Source organism: Anoplolepis gracilipes, chromosome 15 (assembly GCF_047496725.1).
Source record: "Anoplolepis gracilipes chromosome 15, ASM4749672v1, whole genome shotgun sequence".
NCBI lineage: Eukaryota > Metazoa > Arthropoda > Insecta > Hymenoptera > Formicidae > Anoplolepis > Anoplolepis gracilipes.
This window is the reverse complement of record NC_132984.1, coordinates 3,326,946-3,346,381: the sequence shown is the minus strand read 5'-3', so window position 1 is coordinate 3,346,381 and position 19,436 is coordinate 3,326,946. Positions and strand designations below refer to the sequence as shown.

Below are 19,436 nucleotides of genomic sequence, written 5' to 3'. Positions count from 1 at the left end.
CACATTGTCTTGAAATTCATATTTTTATATTATATTTGAAACATAATACACAATGAAGGAGGAAAAAAAATATGTATATATATTTATCTCGAATTTATAATAGAAATGTTCTCGGGAAATAATTACTCGTGAAAATGAAGAAGAAAACAAATCTATAAAAATTAACGACAAAGACGTAGCTGCAAAAGAGTTTAAATTTAAATACCTAAGGTGTGTAATTTAACGCGGGAAAAATTACCTTGACATTTCTTTTTAGCAAAATATATGTATATTATGCGTGCTACTGACAATTTGACCGAAACAATTCTTGTGATAAATTGAAGCGAGAGCTTTATCATACTTATAGGCTGGAAAGACGATTTCAAAGGTAAAGTGCAAACGTTCCTTCGTGCAAAAAACGGGGAGGTATTATGAGCTAAAGGTCAATAATTCGGGGAAGATGGAACGCGACGAGACGCGACGTCGGGCGGAGTAGCACTTTCGCGAAATCCGAGCTGTGATAATGCTCGCGTGACAACGCCCCTTCTGTTGCGTCTTCTGAAATTTCATGCCAAAGTGTAAGACGCTGTAAGCTCTGGGACGCACAGCTGGACGGATACACATTAGAGGGAGAAACGTGACGCAAAGAATTGATCGAGGTTGTCGGCGCGATTATCGCAACCTAATACGAACTTTGGAAAATAAATCTTCCCCTGCCGTGGTATTCATCGCTTTTCTATTATTATTTCTAACGAATAATTCTCTCTCTCTCTCTCTCTCTCTCTCTGTCTTTATTTTTAATTGCAATTTGTTTGAAGAATTGCAGCTGCAACAGTCGCAATAGTATAACCAAGACAAAAATAGAACTTGTTTTTGCGTTACACAGAGATTGCTGCGTCTTGTTTAGAAAATAACTGAGAAATGAATAATAACCGATCTCATCTGTTATTGTTTCCTTCCTCTGGTTAAATGTAAACCAATTCAATCGAAAAAATATAAGAAGGAATGCAAAAGCAACTGCATCGATGAGGAAGAAACGACTCCACAACGAGAGGTGGTCCTCGTGAAAGCGAGCAGTGTTATCGCCCGGCGATTTACGTTCGCGACATCGAACACAACGAGAGTGGCGTGCATTTAAAGTGGCGCGATAATAAAATAAATCGAACACGGCAATTAATTCGCGGCGGGTTATTATTATCAGAGAGAGAGAGAGAGAGAGAGAGAGAGAAAAAGGGAGAAACCCGCGTCGCCATAAATAACAATAAAACTCTATTAATGTGGTAGCGCGCTGATAGTTACCCCGGCCTGGCATCGAGCCAGAAACATACCGCGTCGGCTATTCACCCCGCGAAATACACGCCGCCCGGATCGCCGCTGCTCTCTCTCTCTCTCCCTCGGGGGTGGATGACGGGGTTGGATGGCGGACGCGGGCGCGCGCGCCGGGACGGGAGGGATGCGCTCGCATACCAATCCTACATCCGTACGTAATGCAGAACGGTTATGCGGCATTACGCACTCCGTGGTAGGCGCTCCGAGACCGGCCAATGGCATCGTATCGCCAGCCGGCCGCCTGTCAAATTGTCCGAATTGGACCGAGGCAAACGTGTGGAGATGCTTGCGGCCGACTTGACATAAAGCACAATACCTTTACTGGAGACGAGTATTCATTTATAAAGTGTGCATTCAAATAAATCGATGTTACTCGAGGTAAAAGAAGAAAGTAAGTGACAGTCTGCATTTGACACGTGTAATCAGCTGATATGTATTGAAGAATAATAATAAGAAAATGTATATTTCATTAATAAAATAAATGAGAATAGATTATTTACTTTGTGGATTGATATTATTTATGTCTCACGAGAAGAGTGTCTAGGTAGAATACGTTTGCTAAAAAAAAAAAAAAATACTCATTTTATATCGGAAAATAGTTATAGTACTTGTTAAATATTCATAGAATATCTGTGTAGATACTTTTTTATCAAGAAATTTTTTGATGCTTTTTGCAGCAATGTCTATAGTTTGATAACGTTTTCATATAGCTCATATCTATATGTGTAACAAAAAAAAAAAAAAATAAAGAAATCTGTATTAAAGCAAGCAAAAAAATGTGTGATAAAAAATAAAAATAATATTTTACATACATGTAACATTGCTTACTCTATTATATCGAGAGAACTATTGTAGTTTAATATCAAAAATTAAATCCTATAAATACATATAAAAATTGAGAAATTTTAGGGAACTTATGTTTACACAGAGGTACGTATTTGTAATGATTTAAATATTAAAAAATTTTAATATTTTATCGAGAATCGCGTAAAAAAAAAGTTAGCTGAAAGCGTAAAGGACAATAAAAGGATCATAAAGACGAGAAAAAAAGGTTCGCGGAGATAATCTATCCTCGGTCCCTCGAGCGAGCGTTTGTTTTTCTTCGATTGCTATCGAATCGAGGTAGAAACGATATTTGTTGCCCACTCGGAAAAGAAATTTTCCTCGACTTCGTCCCCGAGGCAAGCCGCCGGCGATGCGACATTTTGCAATTTTGGAAAGATCTTCTCCTTTTTCGTATATATTTCCAAGACGAACTTTGCGTCTTAATCATGAAGATTTTAACTATTTCAGACCCGATATAAAATCCCGACAGTATCCATGACAGAATTCATAGTCCAAGATAGCTCACCGAGAGCTTTAACTCTCTGTCAGCGTTATTGATTCATACAGATATACATATGTACACAAGAAAAGGGGACTAGCCGTGGGTATTATTGACGTAAATGCGGCCATTTTCATAAAAATAATTTTGCACCTATAAATCGAATTGTAGGCTTGAGTATTTGAACGAGTTGGTAATTTTAAAGGTGAAAATGTTTCTCACAAATTCGGCGAACGTCGTTGAAAACGTTCGTAGCTCTCAATCGAACGGACGGTAAACCATCCTTCCAGAACACACAGATTCGCAAACTCAAGTTCAGCGATGCAAGGCGTTATCGATTCACCGAAGAAGGTTCACCGGGAACGCGAAGCCGCGCCTTGCGAGACTTCTCGATCCCGCTCGTTTTGGGAGCGCTTTATTACGGTTAAACAGGCGGGCTGAGCAGTATATTATCACGGGACGTCGCTAATTTATTGCCAGACAGGCCTGCCTGCCTGCCTGCCCAATATCCGTACCCGGTCCCATCGGCGAACAACGTCGGCCTGTTCCCTCGTCGCCGTCGCCGCCGCCGCCACCGCGTCGACGCGTATAGCAAGCTTTTCCTCTCTATATCCATCTATCTCTCTCTCTCTCTCTCTCTCTCTCTCTCTCTCTCTCTCTCTCTCTCTCTCTCTCTTGGCGGTTCCGAAACTATTAATTCCCATCTCCCGCAGCGAGCCCGACGCCGCATAATTCGATTCCACGAAATTACCGCGCGGCGACGGGATCGTGAGACGACGCGCGATTGCATTGTTGCATGCAGGCAGGAGAGAGTTTCGAGCTTTACGCCCGGAAACCTTGAGTTCCACACGCATCCGCCTTCCAAAAGCGGGTTCAACTTCAGCTAACCGTCCGGAAATGGCCATCTCTCGCGCGCAAATTTATGCAAAATTATGGATTATCAAAGCTGTTTAATTTTCATTTTTTTTCAATTTTAATCATTTACATGCGATATATACGTACGATTAAGCTAACAATTATATACACGTAATTATTTTTTTTTAAACATTTTGATTTTATTACAATATTAAAATTTGTTATTTTTATTTATTTTCTAATTTCTTCAACGAGATTCTAATCCTAATGTCGTGTTAATTTTAAAGGGAACTGTATGTTTGAACGCGCTGAAAATAGAGAATTATTTGACAGAGGAATTTTTCCTTTTTTCCTAAAGAGAAATTGATAATTTTAAAATAACAAATAATTTTTTAATTTAAATGTACAATATTTTTCCAATTCTGCGTGTATGCTCTTTTGATTTTTTTGGGCTCAATTTTAATAGTTTAAACACGATATATAATTAAATAAAGCTGAGAATTTTACATAAATTGTTAAATGATGTGTGTAATAAATGTTTTTATTGCACAATCACATTAAAATTCGTTTTTTCTTTATCTTCTAGTTTTTTTCAATAAGATTCTAATAATGCTAATATCGTGTGTTAATTTTAGGGGGAACATGTGTTTGAAAATGGACAATTATTTGATAGAGAAATTCTCTTTCCCTAAAGAGAAATTGATAATTTTAAAATTACACAAAAAATTTTTTTCATTCAAATATGTATTTTTCAATTCTGTGTGTATGCTCTTTCGAATTTTTCTAAAATCAATTTTTGATCATTTAAATGTATACATATATTGAGTAAAGCAGAGACTTACAAAAATTAAGTGTAATAAATTTTTTTATTTTATATATTTTTACTTTACAATCATATTAAAATTCATTTTTTTTAATTTTATAGTTTTTTCAACGAGATTCTAATATCGTAAATGCTAATATCCTGTGTTAATTTTAAGAGGGAACATATATTTGAACGCGCTGAAAATAGAGAATTATTTGACAGAGGAATTCTTTTTTCCTAAAGAGAAATTGATAATTTTAAAATCACAAATAATTTTTTAATTTAAATGTACAATATTTTTCCAATTTTGCGTGTATGCTCTTTTGAATTTTTTTGGCTCAATTTTAATAGTTTAAACACGATATATAATTAAATCAAGCTGAGAATTTTAACATAAATTGTTAAGTGATGTATGTAATAAATTTTTTTATTTTACAATCACATTAAAATTCGTCTTTTCTTTATCTTCTAGTTTTTTTTCAATAAGATTCTAATAATGCTAATATCGTGCGTTAATTTTAGAGGGAACATGTGTTTGAACCCGTTGAAAACGCGCTGAAATAGATAATTATTTGGTAGAGAAATTCTCTTTTCCTAAAGAGAAATTGATAATTTTGAAATTACACAAAAAATTTTTTTTATTCAAATATGTATTTTTCAATTCTGCATATGTGCTCTTTAAGCGTAAAACATTTTAAGCTTGCGCGAGATCGAGATTTAAACCTGTCGGAGCGGATCGATAGACGGTTTGGTGCGCGCCCTTACCCGGTACATGCCCCATTTACCCCGATAGCTGCGAATACGTGTATTATAGCGCAGCTTCGAAACTCTCGAGAGCCGCCACGTCGCGGGTAGCCACCCTCCGCCTGCGAACGACAATCCGCGATGTTAACGATTCGCGTTCTACTGAGAGGGCGCAGGCTGGTTGAGGGTTGCGAGAGGTTAGACGGGAGGGGGTTAAGAGCCGAGGGTGACGAGAATTTCACGACGCGTTATAAAAGCTATCTTTGCCGAGTATGAAAAATATACACACTTCATATTTGATATCCTTTCATATTTCAAACAACAAATTTGTTGGATCTCTCGTTTAAATTGTAATCTGAGCCACTCTTTCTTAACTCTTCAAGAATCTGACGCAGATTTCGAAACGCTAATGGAGTTAGGATAATTAATATATTAACATATTAGTCTGATTTCACCGGGTCTCGATTATATAGTCATTATAAAAAAAATGTATAAAATAAATATATTTAATCCGATATAATAGTGAAGATCACACTCGCGAAAAATCAAAGTATATAATCTCATTGAATGGCATAGATAAATCATAATATTTTTTCTCGACAGGGATTTTCTTCGATCGGTTCTTCCCGAGATTGCGATCTTTATTCGTCGCTTAATGCGCGCGAGAAGAGCAAGACGTAAAGTCACACTTCAGCACCCTAATAAGGCTGCTATAAATTGCCATCGATTCCAGAAGCGGGGTTGCAATAACGAAAGATGTGGAGAGAGGCTCGTTATATTACTTTTTTCCGTAGAAGAATATTTAAAAATAGCGTACGCGTTTGAAGTATGTAATATTTCACCGAGAAAGACGGCGCTCTATCATCTCTCCTTTAACGATATCTAAAGAAAACTTTCGTTTATTGTTCCAGGATCTCTGCGCCGTTTCAAGTCGCCGCCGCGATCTTGATCCTCGCTGCAACAGTGTCAGCTCTGATCGGCCATTGTTATTCCGATCACAGGACTCTCGTAGCCTGCGGACTCTTTCTTCTAAGCGGTAAATAAATTATGAAGTTTTCTCAGCTGTTTAAATTTTTTTATCAATTTCTAATTTTGTATAGTCGAACATTCCAGCATCTTATGTTATTTTAATAAAATTTTTAAATCGAGGTACATATATATATGTAAACTATAAATTAATTAAAATATTATATAATTATGAAAATAATTTTAAAATCCGTTATACATACATTTTTTAACGTATCGCTATTTTTTGTTCTGATTGAAAATATTGGAGAGACACTCTGTACACTATTTTGTAACTATAAATATTTTTAAATTGACAGAAAAATTTAAAAAATATTTAAATAAAATAAAATAATTTAAAATAAATAAATAAATATATATATATAGAACGATCAAAGTTACCGATGTTAAAGAGCAGATGGAGCGCAACTCCTCTAAAATTAACTCTTTTGACGCGAAAAGTAACGACGATATTTTTTTATGAAACCCCTTGAAAACTGGTTTAAAATTAATTAAAATATTATAATTATGAAAATAATTTTAAAACCCGTTTTACACATAAACTTTTTAACGTATCGCTATTTTTTGTTCCGATTGAAAATATTGAAGAGACATCTTGCATATTTTTTTGCAACTATAAATATTTTCTCATTGAGAGAAATATTAAAAAAAGGAATTCAAATAAAATAAAATAACAAGCGAATATCAATTTGTACGATGGAAATTCCGTTCTGTGACAAACAATTTTTGGATCAAACATCTTAAAGCTCACCTTCGTTGCACACAAGCTTAAAAGAAAGCTCCTCTTTCTTCGCGATTCTTCGCGCTATGTCGCGTCGTATAAACGGTCAAGTATAAAAATGAGTGAACTTTTGATTCGGGTGTGCACTGTCCGTGTGACAAGAAAGCTCGTGTGATCTGTTAGACGAACATACCATTTATATCACACGATTCCCGAGAAGATCGAGAGGATCGCATTGTTGGCTTCTCACTGTGGTAAAAGTGTACTCGATACACAGCTGAGGATCAATCAGCCCAACGTGATCGGTGAGACCTACCCACCTATCTTCGACGAACAAACGCGCCAAAGGAAAACAATCCTTTACCACCACTTTCTCTTTGTTCTTGTTACTTTTAATTCTTTTCCGTTCGCATCGAGCAGACAATCGACCGGTCAGAAAGTAATGATTTAAAAAGCGAAAAAAACATGCGAAAATTCGAAGAATGTTACTCAAACAGACGTTAATTGTGTTTGGCAACGTAAAGCTCTAGTGAATTAAATTAGAATCTCAGTTACATTTCGCACCCTCTTCAGTGCAATCTGTTTTCACGCATTATGCTCGTCAATTTATGTTCAACGATATTAAATAATTTAATAATAATAAAATAATCGATTTAAAAGAGATTGTATGATCGAGTTATTATACATAAATAAGTATCTGCAAGTTTTGCACGTTGCAAAAGGATGAAAATGATCCATGTGTCCTTTCGCAAAATTCCTCGGATTACGAAATCGGGAGGCAGCGATCTAAACGATGTGTCGATGACGAAAACGCGACGCCTTTCCATTTTCAACCCTCTCCAGAACTTCGATTCCCTCATACTCCCTTCCCTCCAATCTTTTTGCCTTTTTCTCGCGGATAATCTGGCAAGGCAGGTAAGTCGATATGCGCGCATGATTCAAACGAAATCGAAATTCGGGTAAGAGAGGCGTAGAAATTGAAAGGGATGAGAAAAGGCCGGTAATATCGCCTTAGAATCGAATTGATTTCTTTGGTAGGTGCTGAGGGAGAAACGGAAGAGGGTTCAACATTTTAATAAAAACCACCCGCGGTTTTGTCGCCGACATGGATAAAGGGTAGCGTCGCATATATGAGAAAATAGCGGCGTCATGTGGACGGAGCTTTTCTTCCGGGTAAACCGAGTAGAAAACACCTTTTCAAGATGTAGCAAATATTTCCTTATATTATTTCTTTTCTAAGGCATCAAATATATATTATTAATTATGTGTATATATATTATTTAATATTTCTTGTGACATAATATTTTATATATTTTTTTTGTTTACACATATATATATTTATACGAAGAGAAAGAGAGAGAGAGATGTATTCCATATTTTTTACTTATCATAATTTAATTATGCATATTATATTATATAATATTTTAATCTGATAAAATTTATTACATATTTTTTTTATTCACACATACACATATATATATTTATACGAAGAGAAGGAGAAAAAGGCAGAGAGAGAGAGAGAGAGAGAGAGAGAGAGAGAGAGATATGTAGTTTTTCTCGAAAACAACGCGGTTAATGAAATTTATTCCATATTTTTTACTTATTTTTTTACGGAAAATTATTCACAGCGACAATTTATTGGACGTCCTGTATAAAAGGTACTATGATGTAACATTACTTCAAGATTATGCTTCCTGTCGATAGAAATTTAAGGGACTGGGAAAAAAATCCATCAAAAGACTCCAATTAAAATTCCGTTAGCGTCATCCATTTCAATTCAAGTTAATGAAACTTCAATTAGAAATCCTGTGTAAACTACAGTGAAAATCGTGCAAAAATATTAGGACGTTTCATGCTTTCCGCTTCGCTCGTGACGAATGGCAGAAAATTCCTCGTACATTTTTTATTAGCAATCGCCATTTTCCTCAAGAGGACTCTATAATACAAGGCACTTAAGGGAGATTTCAAACGAGCGAGGTTCAAGTCTCGCAGCAATATTCCTAAAGGCTTTTTAATAAAGCGTCGAGAAATATAAAAAGCCTGTCTTTTAATGAAAGAAGCTCACTCGCGCGACAATATCGTATATAAGTAATATTGTTACAAACGAAATTGGAAATTGAGCTTCGAAAAACTTAGCTTTCCGCTTGATTTGACACAAGTGGAACATTTTTCACATACGTGAGAAATCATCCTGAAACTTTACTTGATTCCATCCGCGCGTATAACTTGGCTTATACACATATATATATATATATATATATATATATATATATATATATTGTTGACTATTTTTATCAGAATATATAAAATTCATCGTAATATTTTATTCGCCTAAGTAACCCAAGAGAAAACGCGCGGTGGATTTAGAAACTAACGCACGTATACATGTCAACTATAATTCTTACCATTGTAAATTGCACCCACACAGCGTATAAGGTAGATGTATCTGTTCCTGACATGTTGTTTGAATTGAGAGATTATCAAATTGGCGACGTTGGGTGAAAAACATGCAAAACAGATGTGCAAACAGCAATAAAGTGTATGCAAGAGACAATTTTTAACAACGCGCCGACTGTTGATTTGCATTAGCCACTCTTTCCCTTTCCCTCCTCCTCCCCCCCCCCCCACTTCCCTCGCCCTCCTCGTCAATATTAATTCAGAAACACCCTTCGTTGAAACAAGCGCTCCCGCGGCGAAACTTTCGCGCGCGCACTTTTGCATAATTGAACATTCTTTCCGGGTGAGAGAGAGAGAGAGAGAAGGAGGGGGAGACGCGGCCGTAGCACAATTCCCAAGCTGCAAAAGGGTATAGTAAAAAGAGAAAAAAATCGCGAAATGGAGATAGCTTCGCTCATTCGACCGCCCGTGTCTACAGCCTCGCGATAAAATTCTCGACGGATTTTCAAGTAACCCCCTGCTCCGCCTCCTCCCCCTCGCAACCCCACGCGAACGGCCGTCGTATCGAGGACGAAGCAATTTTAGAGCGGACTTCGGAATCGTACTCAGGGGGAGCACGATTCTCTCTGGTGTCAGTGCCATTTAGGTATGTGCAATTTAGGCGGCAGCTCGTGATCCTGATCGCTTTTACAAGTGAAAAATTTGCAAAAGGATGGGAAAATTTTATTACAAAATACCAGGAAAAGGAAGCGTTAAATATTTCAAAACCATTGACTAGAGAGTTTTTCGTAAATATATGGAAATTCTTTTCAAACGTAAATTGTAGATAAAAATATAAAAATTAAACAATAAAAGTACGCATTAAAAGTGTGTATATGTCATATTATTTATTTTGATATTTTAATACTCTAGATTGAATTTTCAAATAATCCTGCGAAAAAGATCACACCTTATTATCCGTTCTCGATTATTCGAGCAAAGCATGCGAGCGTGAAGCACGGCATCAAAATGCATTAATAATTATCTTCGACAGCTTTCACAGTTCGTTTTCATCGACGGGACATTTTCTATCGTTCGCGAAATAGGATTAGGAAACGAGCTGTTCGGCTCCATCATCAGGCCAGGTTAAAAATTCCTCGTCGGCGTAGATCGATTTCGGCGAGATCTTGTGTCGGTGCCTCCATTTTGGATTTCGGTCATACTTTGCGCAGAACACGCTATAGCCCTCACGATCCGTATCTTCGATTATATTGAGGCCCCTAATGAACGACGTAATTAATTAATGTTTGATAGGGAATCAATCGACGTCGAAATAACAAACAATTTCGACGTCAGCTCACTTTTCACTCGCGAGTTAATTGATGGATAACAATTAAACGAGAACGTGATACCTCTTGTTAATAGAGCGCGAATATAACGGTACGCGCAAAGTCATTATCGTCTCATGTTGAACTGACTAATTGATCGGAAAACCTTCCATTACTTTATTATTCTCCTTTAAATTTCATTGCAAGACCGCGTTCTTTCGAAAGAGCATTTATTATATATGTCACTGCGCTTACTCTTTTATGCATTCCTGAGGATCGTAGTAGGTACGGAAGCACTGCTTGCACTTTCTGAAGTATATCCTTCCCACAGTAGACGCATATAGGCCCTGCACTTCCGTCAAACAATTGTAAAATTGCAAATCGCACTCGCATAATGAGCTGCGGAAAGTTACAAGTGAATTCGCGCGCTTAGCTATATCGTAACGTGACGTATAAACTGTATTTATATCTGAGTACCTTCTGCAAATGTGTTTGTTGTACAGTTGGTATTTTGTAGTTTTAGGATTTATGTAATCCTTGCAACGATCGTGCGTTCTGCAGCACGCATCCAGCTCGCTGTGCAAACCCAATTCGGAATCATTGTTAGCAATATTTCCCCGGCCGCACCAAAGCGTACCTATAAACGTATGCAATAAATACTAAACACCCAGGTTTTGTGGCGTTAAATAATAAATTTAGACGTTACACGTATATATATATATATTTTTTTTTTAATAAAATGAAATATGTAAATCAACATAATATGTATATACAAATTATTATAAATATAAGTTTATTGTAAAACGGGCTAATACGAGCCAGACGTAAATTCATTAGGAAATTAGATTAAAAAATTTATAGATGACAATACAAATAAAATATACTTTCAACTTTGGGTCATTTTCAGTAACTTATTAGAATTAATGGTAAATTTGATCTTGTACTGCTCGACGATATATCACCCCGAAACGACCTTGCGTGAATGTTTATCTATATAAACCTCCCGCCAGTTTGTCGTTAGAAGAAAAGAGAATATGCAATAAACTATATTGCACGCGATTTTTAAATCAACGCAAGGTCGCAGAGAGAGAAAGAGAGAGAGAGAGAAATGTCGAGAACGATACACACGTCGAATTACTTATGATAAAAAAATAATTTTGAGTTCGAAACGACTGAGATTTTGCAAATAATAAATTTATAGCTGTATTTCATTTGTGTGGTCATCTATAAATTTTTTATCTAATTTTATTACGTGTTTTTCGTCTGATTTATATTAGCCCGTTTTATCATAAACTTACATTTTGTTTGCTTATATATTTGTATTAGTCCGAGCCTTTTTTTAATTTTAAACAAATTATTATGTTGCTGATTGACATTTTATTTGCTGGGTGTAGAAAAATAAAAATTATTTAAATAAAAGCCAAGATCAAAATCTAACTGTGTATGTGTAGTAATTGAAATTGTTTATTCTCTACAAGAACAAAATAAGGAAATTTAGGTACCTGGCAGAATTCCATGTCGAAGGTTCTTGAATTGCTTCAAGTAATCTTTCACACTGTGACTTTCCGTTTGACAGATATTATCAATAAATAACACGAGTGCGCAAAATGCAATCAAATTAATCGTACGAATTTGTCTCATTTTTTTTAATATCATAAAGTGTATCAACAATGACGTGAGAAGAAATTACAGTTCGATACCCAAAAAAACATTTGCAAAAACGTAAATTTTTGAATGCGTTATGAAGTCGATTCACGTCGAAATGCGTGTTAATATGGCACGATATAGAAGACAACTGTGAGAACTCGTCGAAAAAAAGAATTATATCTATCAAAATATAACTTTATGTGTGCTTTGACGTGTACACATATGTTTTACTGAGCACATATTTTCCTGACCACCAACTTCCTGTATGATATAAAAAAAACTGATAAAAAATTATCAAAAATTAGTCAAACTCTAAGTACACTGAATTTTCAACATGGATAAAGCTCGTTTTAAAATTATAATCCACAATTCACGATAAAATTCAAGATAGAATTCTATTTATAATAACCGTTAAGAATAGCTCTCGTGTAAATAATAATAAATCAAACATTAAATGCTGTAGAAAGCAAGGTCGAAAGACATAATAAAACAAATAAAATAATATTAAATTAATATAATTCAATAAACAATTTTTATTATGTTTTTCGACCTTGCTCTCTACAGCACTTAATGTTTGATTTATTTCTATTTATAATTTTATGTGTCACATGTGTCCTGATATATTATATATCCTATATGTATGCAAATATGACAGAAGGCTCCACTAATAATAAACAAAATATACTTAATTGAGTTTAAAAAACAATGAAAATTAAATTTTTCACGTTCATTTTGTTGTTTTCAAGTTTGACTTTACATAGATTATTTATAGATTATAGATGTCTATTAATTGCTCTTTAAGACCTATCATTTTATTTATATATATACGTATTTGTTCGAATGCTTTCTGTATTACACGATATGTGAAATTGTAAATAGAATTCTCTCTCGAATTTTACCGTAAATTCAAAATCGTTTAAAGTAGAGGTAAGATATTATTATAATTTTTCAACCTTCAATTCATACACACACATAATACATTGAACTTATAATTATTCATGGTTTAGCAAAAAAAGAAAATGTTTATATATGCATCGTATAACTACATCAGATTAAAAATGAGAAAATATGTTTTTTTCACATTATTTTATTACTTTGACTAACAATTTTACTATCGATAATAAAGCGAGAAAGATCAATCCAATTAGCAAATTGGTTTTGTGATAAAATCTCAACAAGACTGTTAATAAATTCACATATTAATATTTTTCTAAACTAAAAAAAAAATGTTAATCAAAGGGAAAGATTAATTTTACAAAACATTTCCAAAAGCGGAAGAGAAAAGAGTAATTATCTTAAAACATAAATCCAAGGTCGGAGTTAAAGCTGCCGCTAGTGATATCGCTTGGTATCAGTCTACAAATTTAAGTGACTTAATCTTTTAAAACACACAGAGCATCGCAAACATTTGCGATAAGAAAATTCAAAGTATACATGTCAAATTAGATCAGAATCGATCAGAATGATATAGTTATTTCTGAATGTTAACAATCAACTCTTCTTATATAATTACAAAATGTTCAGAAATCTTTGTTTTAATTGCTTTCCAATCAATTTACTTCAAATCTAATTTTTTCCATATATTACAATAATACTTTCTAATTACTTTTTAATTTATTATTTAAAAATCTGTCAATCTCGATAATTTCGAGTAAATTTTATTGCGATAAAAGTAAAATATCAAGTATATAAAATATTCGACATATTTAATATATAAAAAAAATTTACTTATAATAACGTATCGTCAAATTTTCATTGAACAATGAATTCCATCTGAATTCGTTTGAAGAAACGATTAACAAAGCATTTGTAAAATTAATATTATTAATGTAAAGTTGAAACCGAGGTCAAAGAGGAAATCTTTCTTCCCTCGGTCGAAAGAAAACCAAGAGGACTGAAATGGAATAGGGTGGCCGAGGTGTCTTTCTGGATTTCTGGCAAAGCTTTTTAGAGCTTTCTCTACATTATTTCAACTGGCCGACCATCCCCCACTGCCAATCTCTCCCGAGGCCCCTTTCGCTCGACTGCGCATTCCTTTTAACGATTTCGTCCCCCTCGACCGCGACATCCGCTTTCATTTCACGTTCTTCTCTCGTTCTTCAAGGTTTCCATCTGCCGCCTGCCTTGCATTTACTCCGACGCTTCTCGTTCACTTTCGAGAATCTATCATCTATCGGAATCGCAAACGTCAAAGTTCGAAAGGATATGAGGGTGGAATAAAAATATGAAAAAAATTAGTTAATTAAATTCTCCCCAGATAGTTGTGACTTACAGACTGTAAATTTTAATGTAAACTTAATTTCCATAAAAATTTAAATTATTGATATATTTAACTTATTTTTCACGTGATATAAAAATACAATTATGATCATAATCCTGGCAATGTTTTAATTGGCAAACAATTTATTAATTCCTGCGTTTCATTCTCTTAGCTTTTTGTCGATTTATATAATTTTAAATTTTTCTTACTTTTTGTGACAGATTTTTTTTTTCTTGTATAATGCGCATAATTTAGATTTTATATTTATTATTATTATTAATGAGATTACTTGGGATGATAAAAGAATTCAGATATATTGCAAGTACATATATCGGCAAACATGTAAGAGAGACACGTGATGCTTTGTTTTCAAAGGAATCAAATGAATGGAAAAAATTTGCGTCGCCAATTCAGATGATTGTAATACAAACCGGTGGCGAAAAAGTCATAGTGCATAGAGAACAATTAACGATTGTGAAGGAGATTGCGGAAGATATAGTCAAGGGAAGAGAAAGCAAGCTCATTTCTTCTCCCCGGAAGGTAGTTTGCATTAAACCCGGCGCTCGCGTTTGTGCATCGGAAAGGACAAGGGAGAGAAGGAGGGATACAAAAGGTTTGACGTACATACATGTATATGCGTGCTCCCTGGTCCAGGTTAATGCACCAAGAAGCGCATTACCGGGAGTGCTTACCCCGGAGAAAAGAGCGCTGGTGCAAGGCCAGCAGTCACTGATGTACGCAACCACGCCCGATGGGAATGAGGGAGAAGGGAACAAAAATGTCGGCGACTAAAAAGTGGAGAACCACCAATCCTCTCTTTCTTTTCTCTTTCTCTCTCTCTCCTCACCCCGGTTACTGGAAAACGTACCACTGTGTCCGGTTTCTCTCAACCGAAAGTTTTATTATATCGAACGTAAATTTAATTTTGCATTATATTGAACCCAGATGTATTTAAAAAAGGCCAATTAATATGTGAATATATTAAAATATATATTTTCTGTATATATATATATATATATATATATATATATATATATATATATACCTTCCCTATAACCATAAAATATTTTAGATTTCTTTTCGAACATTACCGTCGAACGAGGACAAAAATGTATTATTCCCAAAGCCGGATGGACCGTAATAAGTTCGAATTTTACAGAGAATAATCGAGATATATATATATATATATATATATATATATGCAATTAACGTGGTATGTAGTATATTATTTCATGCAGTAAAACGTGAAGGGTAAAAAAATTGCTCGCTTTCCTCTCCATTATTTTGCGCCGATGAAAGTAAGGAAATAATTAACTACCCGACTCGCTTTGCCGACTTGGTGTAAAGTCGGCGTTATTTCTACCAATGGCATCATAGCTTTCGCGCGAATTCAAATTGACGGCTTCGCCTCCCGGTGAAGTCGGGCCTAGCAAAGCGAAGCTGAATCCGCTCCGGCGAACAAACGAGGAAAATTATCTGCAACGACTGAAGTAATAACATTTAACTGTGCACGGCGCGGAAGAAGGAGGGAGGGTGGGAAAGAGAGGGGAAGGGCGGAGGGGGCAGGAGCAATCCCTCACCGAGAGGGAACGGGGTGGAGGAGACTGGCAAGGCGGAATTATAAATTGTTGGGGCATAGTTGCGATTGTTTCGAGCTGAGGGTGAGAAGCCGCCGCATCTTTCCTTACCCCCCTCCCCCCCTCCCCCCGCCCCTTTTCCCCTGCGTGTGTTACGAACGCAAGGACGATTATTCTCGTCCTGTTTTGCTCACCGTTCCTCGAAAACGGAAACGTTGCGCGAACGTTGCGGAATAACTTCGCGAGTTGTTCGCGACTGCTGGAAAAATGATTTCGACTGCGAATTGAAACGTCCTAAATTTCAGAAAAGTCGTCGCGAATACGGAAAATAAAAGTATACGAAAAGATTAAGTGTAAAAATAAAGGAGATTGAGAAATAAAAAAAAAAAAAAAAATAACACAGGCCTTTCTGTGTATCTTGCTTTTATATATAAAATAATTGCAGCTCTCTCTCTCTCTCTCTCTCTCTCTCTCTCTCTCTCTCTCTCTCTCTCTCTCTCTAATTCTCTTAAAGGAGTATTTTTTTCTTTCTAAAGAATTTCGCATTTATTACAGAGAAAATTGTAGACAAATTAATATTACATTTTTCGATGCGTAATTTGCATACAAAATATTTCAAATTGAGAGAAACTCTCTCTATATGAATCTTCATCTTGTCCCTCCCTTCTCGCGACTGGACCTTTGGAAAGTGATAAACCCTTTCATCGTTCGCGCCACCCTTCTCGGCCAGTGTGCTTTTACGGGCAACCATCTGCGAGAGAATCCCGCTTTAAGCAGCGGGAAGCTTTCCCGACCCGTTTAAACGTTTCTTTTTTATTGCGCATGCTCTTTTTGTTGGACGGCGAGATCGGCAGCCACGACGGTAAAAGAGCTCGTAAGTTCTGCACCCTTAAGGCCCGTAATTACGTACCAGGAGAGGCGGAAGAAAGAGAGATCGACGCGAAAGATACCGATGGAAGACCCGAGAAGAGGGAGATATTCAGCCGTGAGACACGCGCTCTCTTCGTCGGACTCTGATTTATATTGTGCCGGACCTTGGTCGACCTCAGCCGGATTTTCGAAGGCTTACTATTCGCGTCGATTCCCGAAATTCCGACACGGAATTTCCTCGGAAATTCCGTAGCTTTAGCCAGATTGATTCACCGCTTTTATTTCGAATAGAAAGTCGTGAGATCGCGTGTCGGGAGGTATTAATACAAACTTATAAACCAGTATCTATCTATTAAAGATTCTTGAAAAATTAATTTTTTTCACCCTGAAAGTACATCGCATTTTAATAATTAATACATTAGATATCTTTTAATATCTGAATTAAAAAAGATCTTTTAATATCTTTTAATATCTGAACATTAAAAAAGTAGCATATAATGAAAAAGGCATAATTAAGGAAAATGCCCCCATATTTTAATTACAATTTATCTTTACTCTTAGAATTAAAATGTGCGTGGAAAATTATGGAATATCACTGACTGTGTAGTTTTGTACAAACAGCCTCAACTATATCACTGACTTGTCTCCGGCAAGTCGCTTCTCTTGGATTACTTCGCGATTATTGTTATTCCATGTCACGATTTGCAAGTAAAACTTGGTAAGTGGCACTCGAAAACAGATGGCAACACGTGACTCCTTTAAAAGTCTTTGTAGAAATCCTCGTGTGTTCGATAATAACAATATAATAATAATTCTGGTCGTCAATGTCGCGTTCGCAAATTCTATTTTGAATCAAAGACATTTCTTTAAGAGCGCATCGAAAAATATTTAAAAAGTTTTTTTGAAAAAAAAAAAGGATAAAACAATAGTATACTGTAAAAAGTTGCGGAAGCTTTTAGCGGAAGATAATAATAAAATTTCTTTTATTCCGCATCCTCTCTTAGCTTAGCGCGGTTAAATGTGCGAAGAGGATTGCAAAATGTTCTCCAAGCTCCGTTAATGTGCATCATCTATGTTTTTAATAAATGTTAATCCGCACTTCTCTCTCTCTCTCTCTCGGCAGAAATCGCGACACCGCATGCACCACAGCGCGCACAAACAGATTAAAAAAAAAATCTGCCATATATCTCATAAACGCTTTGAGGCGGCGCGTTCATTAAAACGTAGAACGGAGATTAAGCTTTATTATAAAGGCCGCGAGGGAAAATTGTCGGCCGCGTGACTAAATTTCCCGACTGCGTTGTTGTGTCGTGGAAAAGCCCGCAATCTTTCAGACATGAAGACACGAGAAATTCGAGATTAAAAATTCAAATTATCGGGGTAATTAACGATTTTATCTTTAAACTGTTTCTCAATAAAAAATATATGTTATTAATTATACACATGGTGTCTCATCGCATTGGAAACTATTTCATAATTTAACATGAAAATAAAATTTTTTAACGAATAATATTTCCTTAACAATAATTCAACGTAATATTTTTATTGCAAGAAAAAAAGTTTGTCGCTAATCGAAACTTCTTCTTAAGATTTATTAAAAATTTTTTTCTAATTAAATTAAATACGAGAATTTGTTCAATTAAATTAAATATGAGAATTAAAATACCTACATTTTACTGAATATTACTGACAATAAAATTAAATTTCTCTCTCCCTCTCTCTCTCTCTCTCTCTCTCTTTTTTTTATACGAATACATAATATTAATGTATAGTGTCTTCAATTCCGGTATGCTCATTTAAAAAAATTTATCTCTGGAAATCTGAATTTAGATATTTATCGATCCGATTAATTTAAAAATAAAATTCGCGGAAAAAAAGGATAGAGATAGTTGGCCATTAATAATATTTCCCCGTTATTCACTGATCTCTGTGCACTTCCGTCACTGTTATTTATATTTTCCAGTCGTGTCCGCGGGGGCACACAACCCACTGCAATATCTAGAATCAATGCGGCACAGAATAACGGAACAATATTTTACCTGTCGGAACGGATCGGTCTCCCCCATCTCTCTCTCTCTTTCTCTCCCGGGGATGGTGGACTAGTTTCGGAAGTACTACGCGGTTGCAAACTTCGACTCAATACGTCAGCGAACTTAAAATGGAAAGTTGACAACTCGCGGGCACGTCAGACATTTTGCCTCTGTCGCGTTCAATTTGAATAAACCCAGCTGCCACCCTTCCCTCTCTTCGCACAAACCCGCAGGCAAACTGCGTCCTTTTCGAACTTATTCAAATTGCACCCGCCCTCGCCTCCCTCGCCTTCGCGCTTCTTTAATAGAGAGGCGGCTCTATTCAAGGAATGCGACCGCCGTTATCAAGCGCCGAATTATTTTAACCCACCGTATTGGCGATCCAGTTACGCCCGGAGGGACGTTAATAATTTACAATGCAAGTTGTAAGCTTATAATAACTCGCGCGAAGTTGGCCGCTCTGCCTGGTAATGACCATAATTAAATTAAGGGCCTCGCGCGGTGTGAGACATGGCCGCTTTCTATTTGCCTCAATAATAACGTAACTTCTCGCAGCCGCGACGAA

General features: G+C 35.8%; 2 protein-coding genes across 4 annotated transcripts in view; one reads left to right on the top strand and one right to left on the bottom strand.

Moving 5' to 3' along the window:
• Positions 1-19,436, top strand: part of LOC140673699 (uncharacterized) — a 109,446-nt gene that overhangs the window by 75,851 nt on the left and 14,159 nt on the right. For all 3 annotated transcript variants that reach the window (XM_072906800.1, XM_072906799.1, XM_072906798.1), the window contains exon 4: positions 5,948-6,072. In XM_072906800.1, coding sequence (XP_072762901.1) covers positions 5,948-6,072 — 125 coding nt within the window. The remainder of the gene's footprint in view (positions 1-5,947; positions 6,073-19,436) is intronic.
• LOC140674046 (phospholipase A2-like) lies at positions 10,053-12,552 on the bottom strand. The gene is made up of 4 exons (XM_072907381.1): positions 11,990-12,552; positions 10,965-11,124; positions 10,743-10,886; positions 10,053-10,439 (listed from the first exon to the last, which is right to left on the bottom strand). Exons 1-4 carry the CDS (start codon positions 12,141-12,143, stop codon positions 10,268-10,270), a joined length of 630 nt encoding a protein of 209 aa, XP_072763482.1. The 5' UTR covers positions 12,144-12,552; the 3' UTR covers positions 10,053-10,267.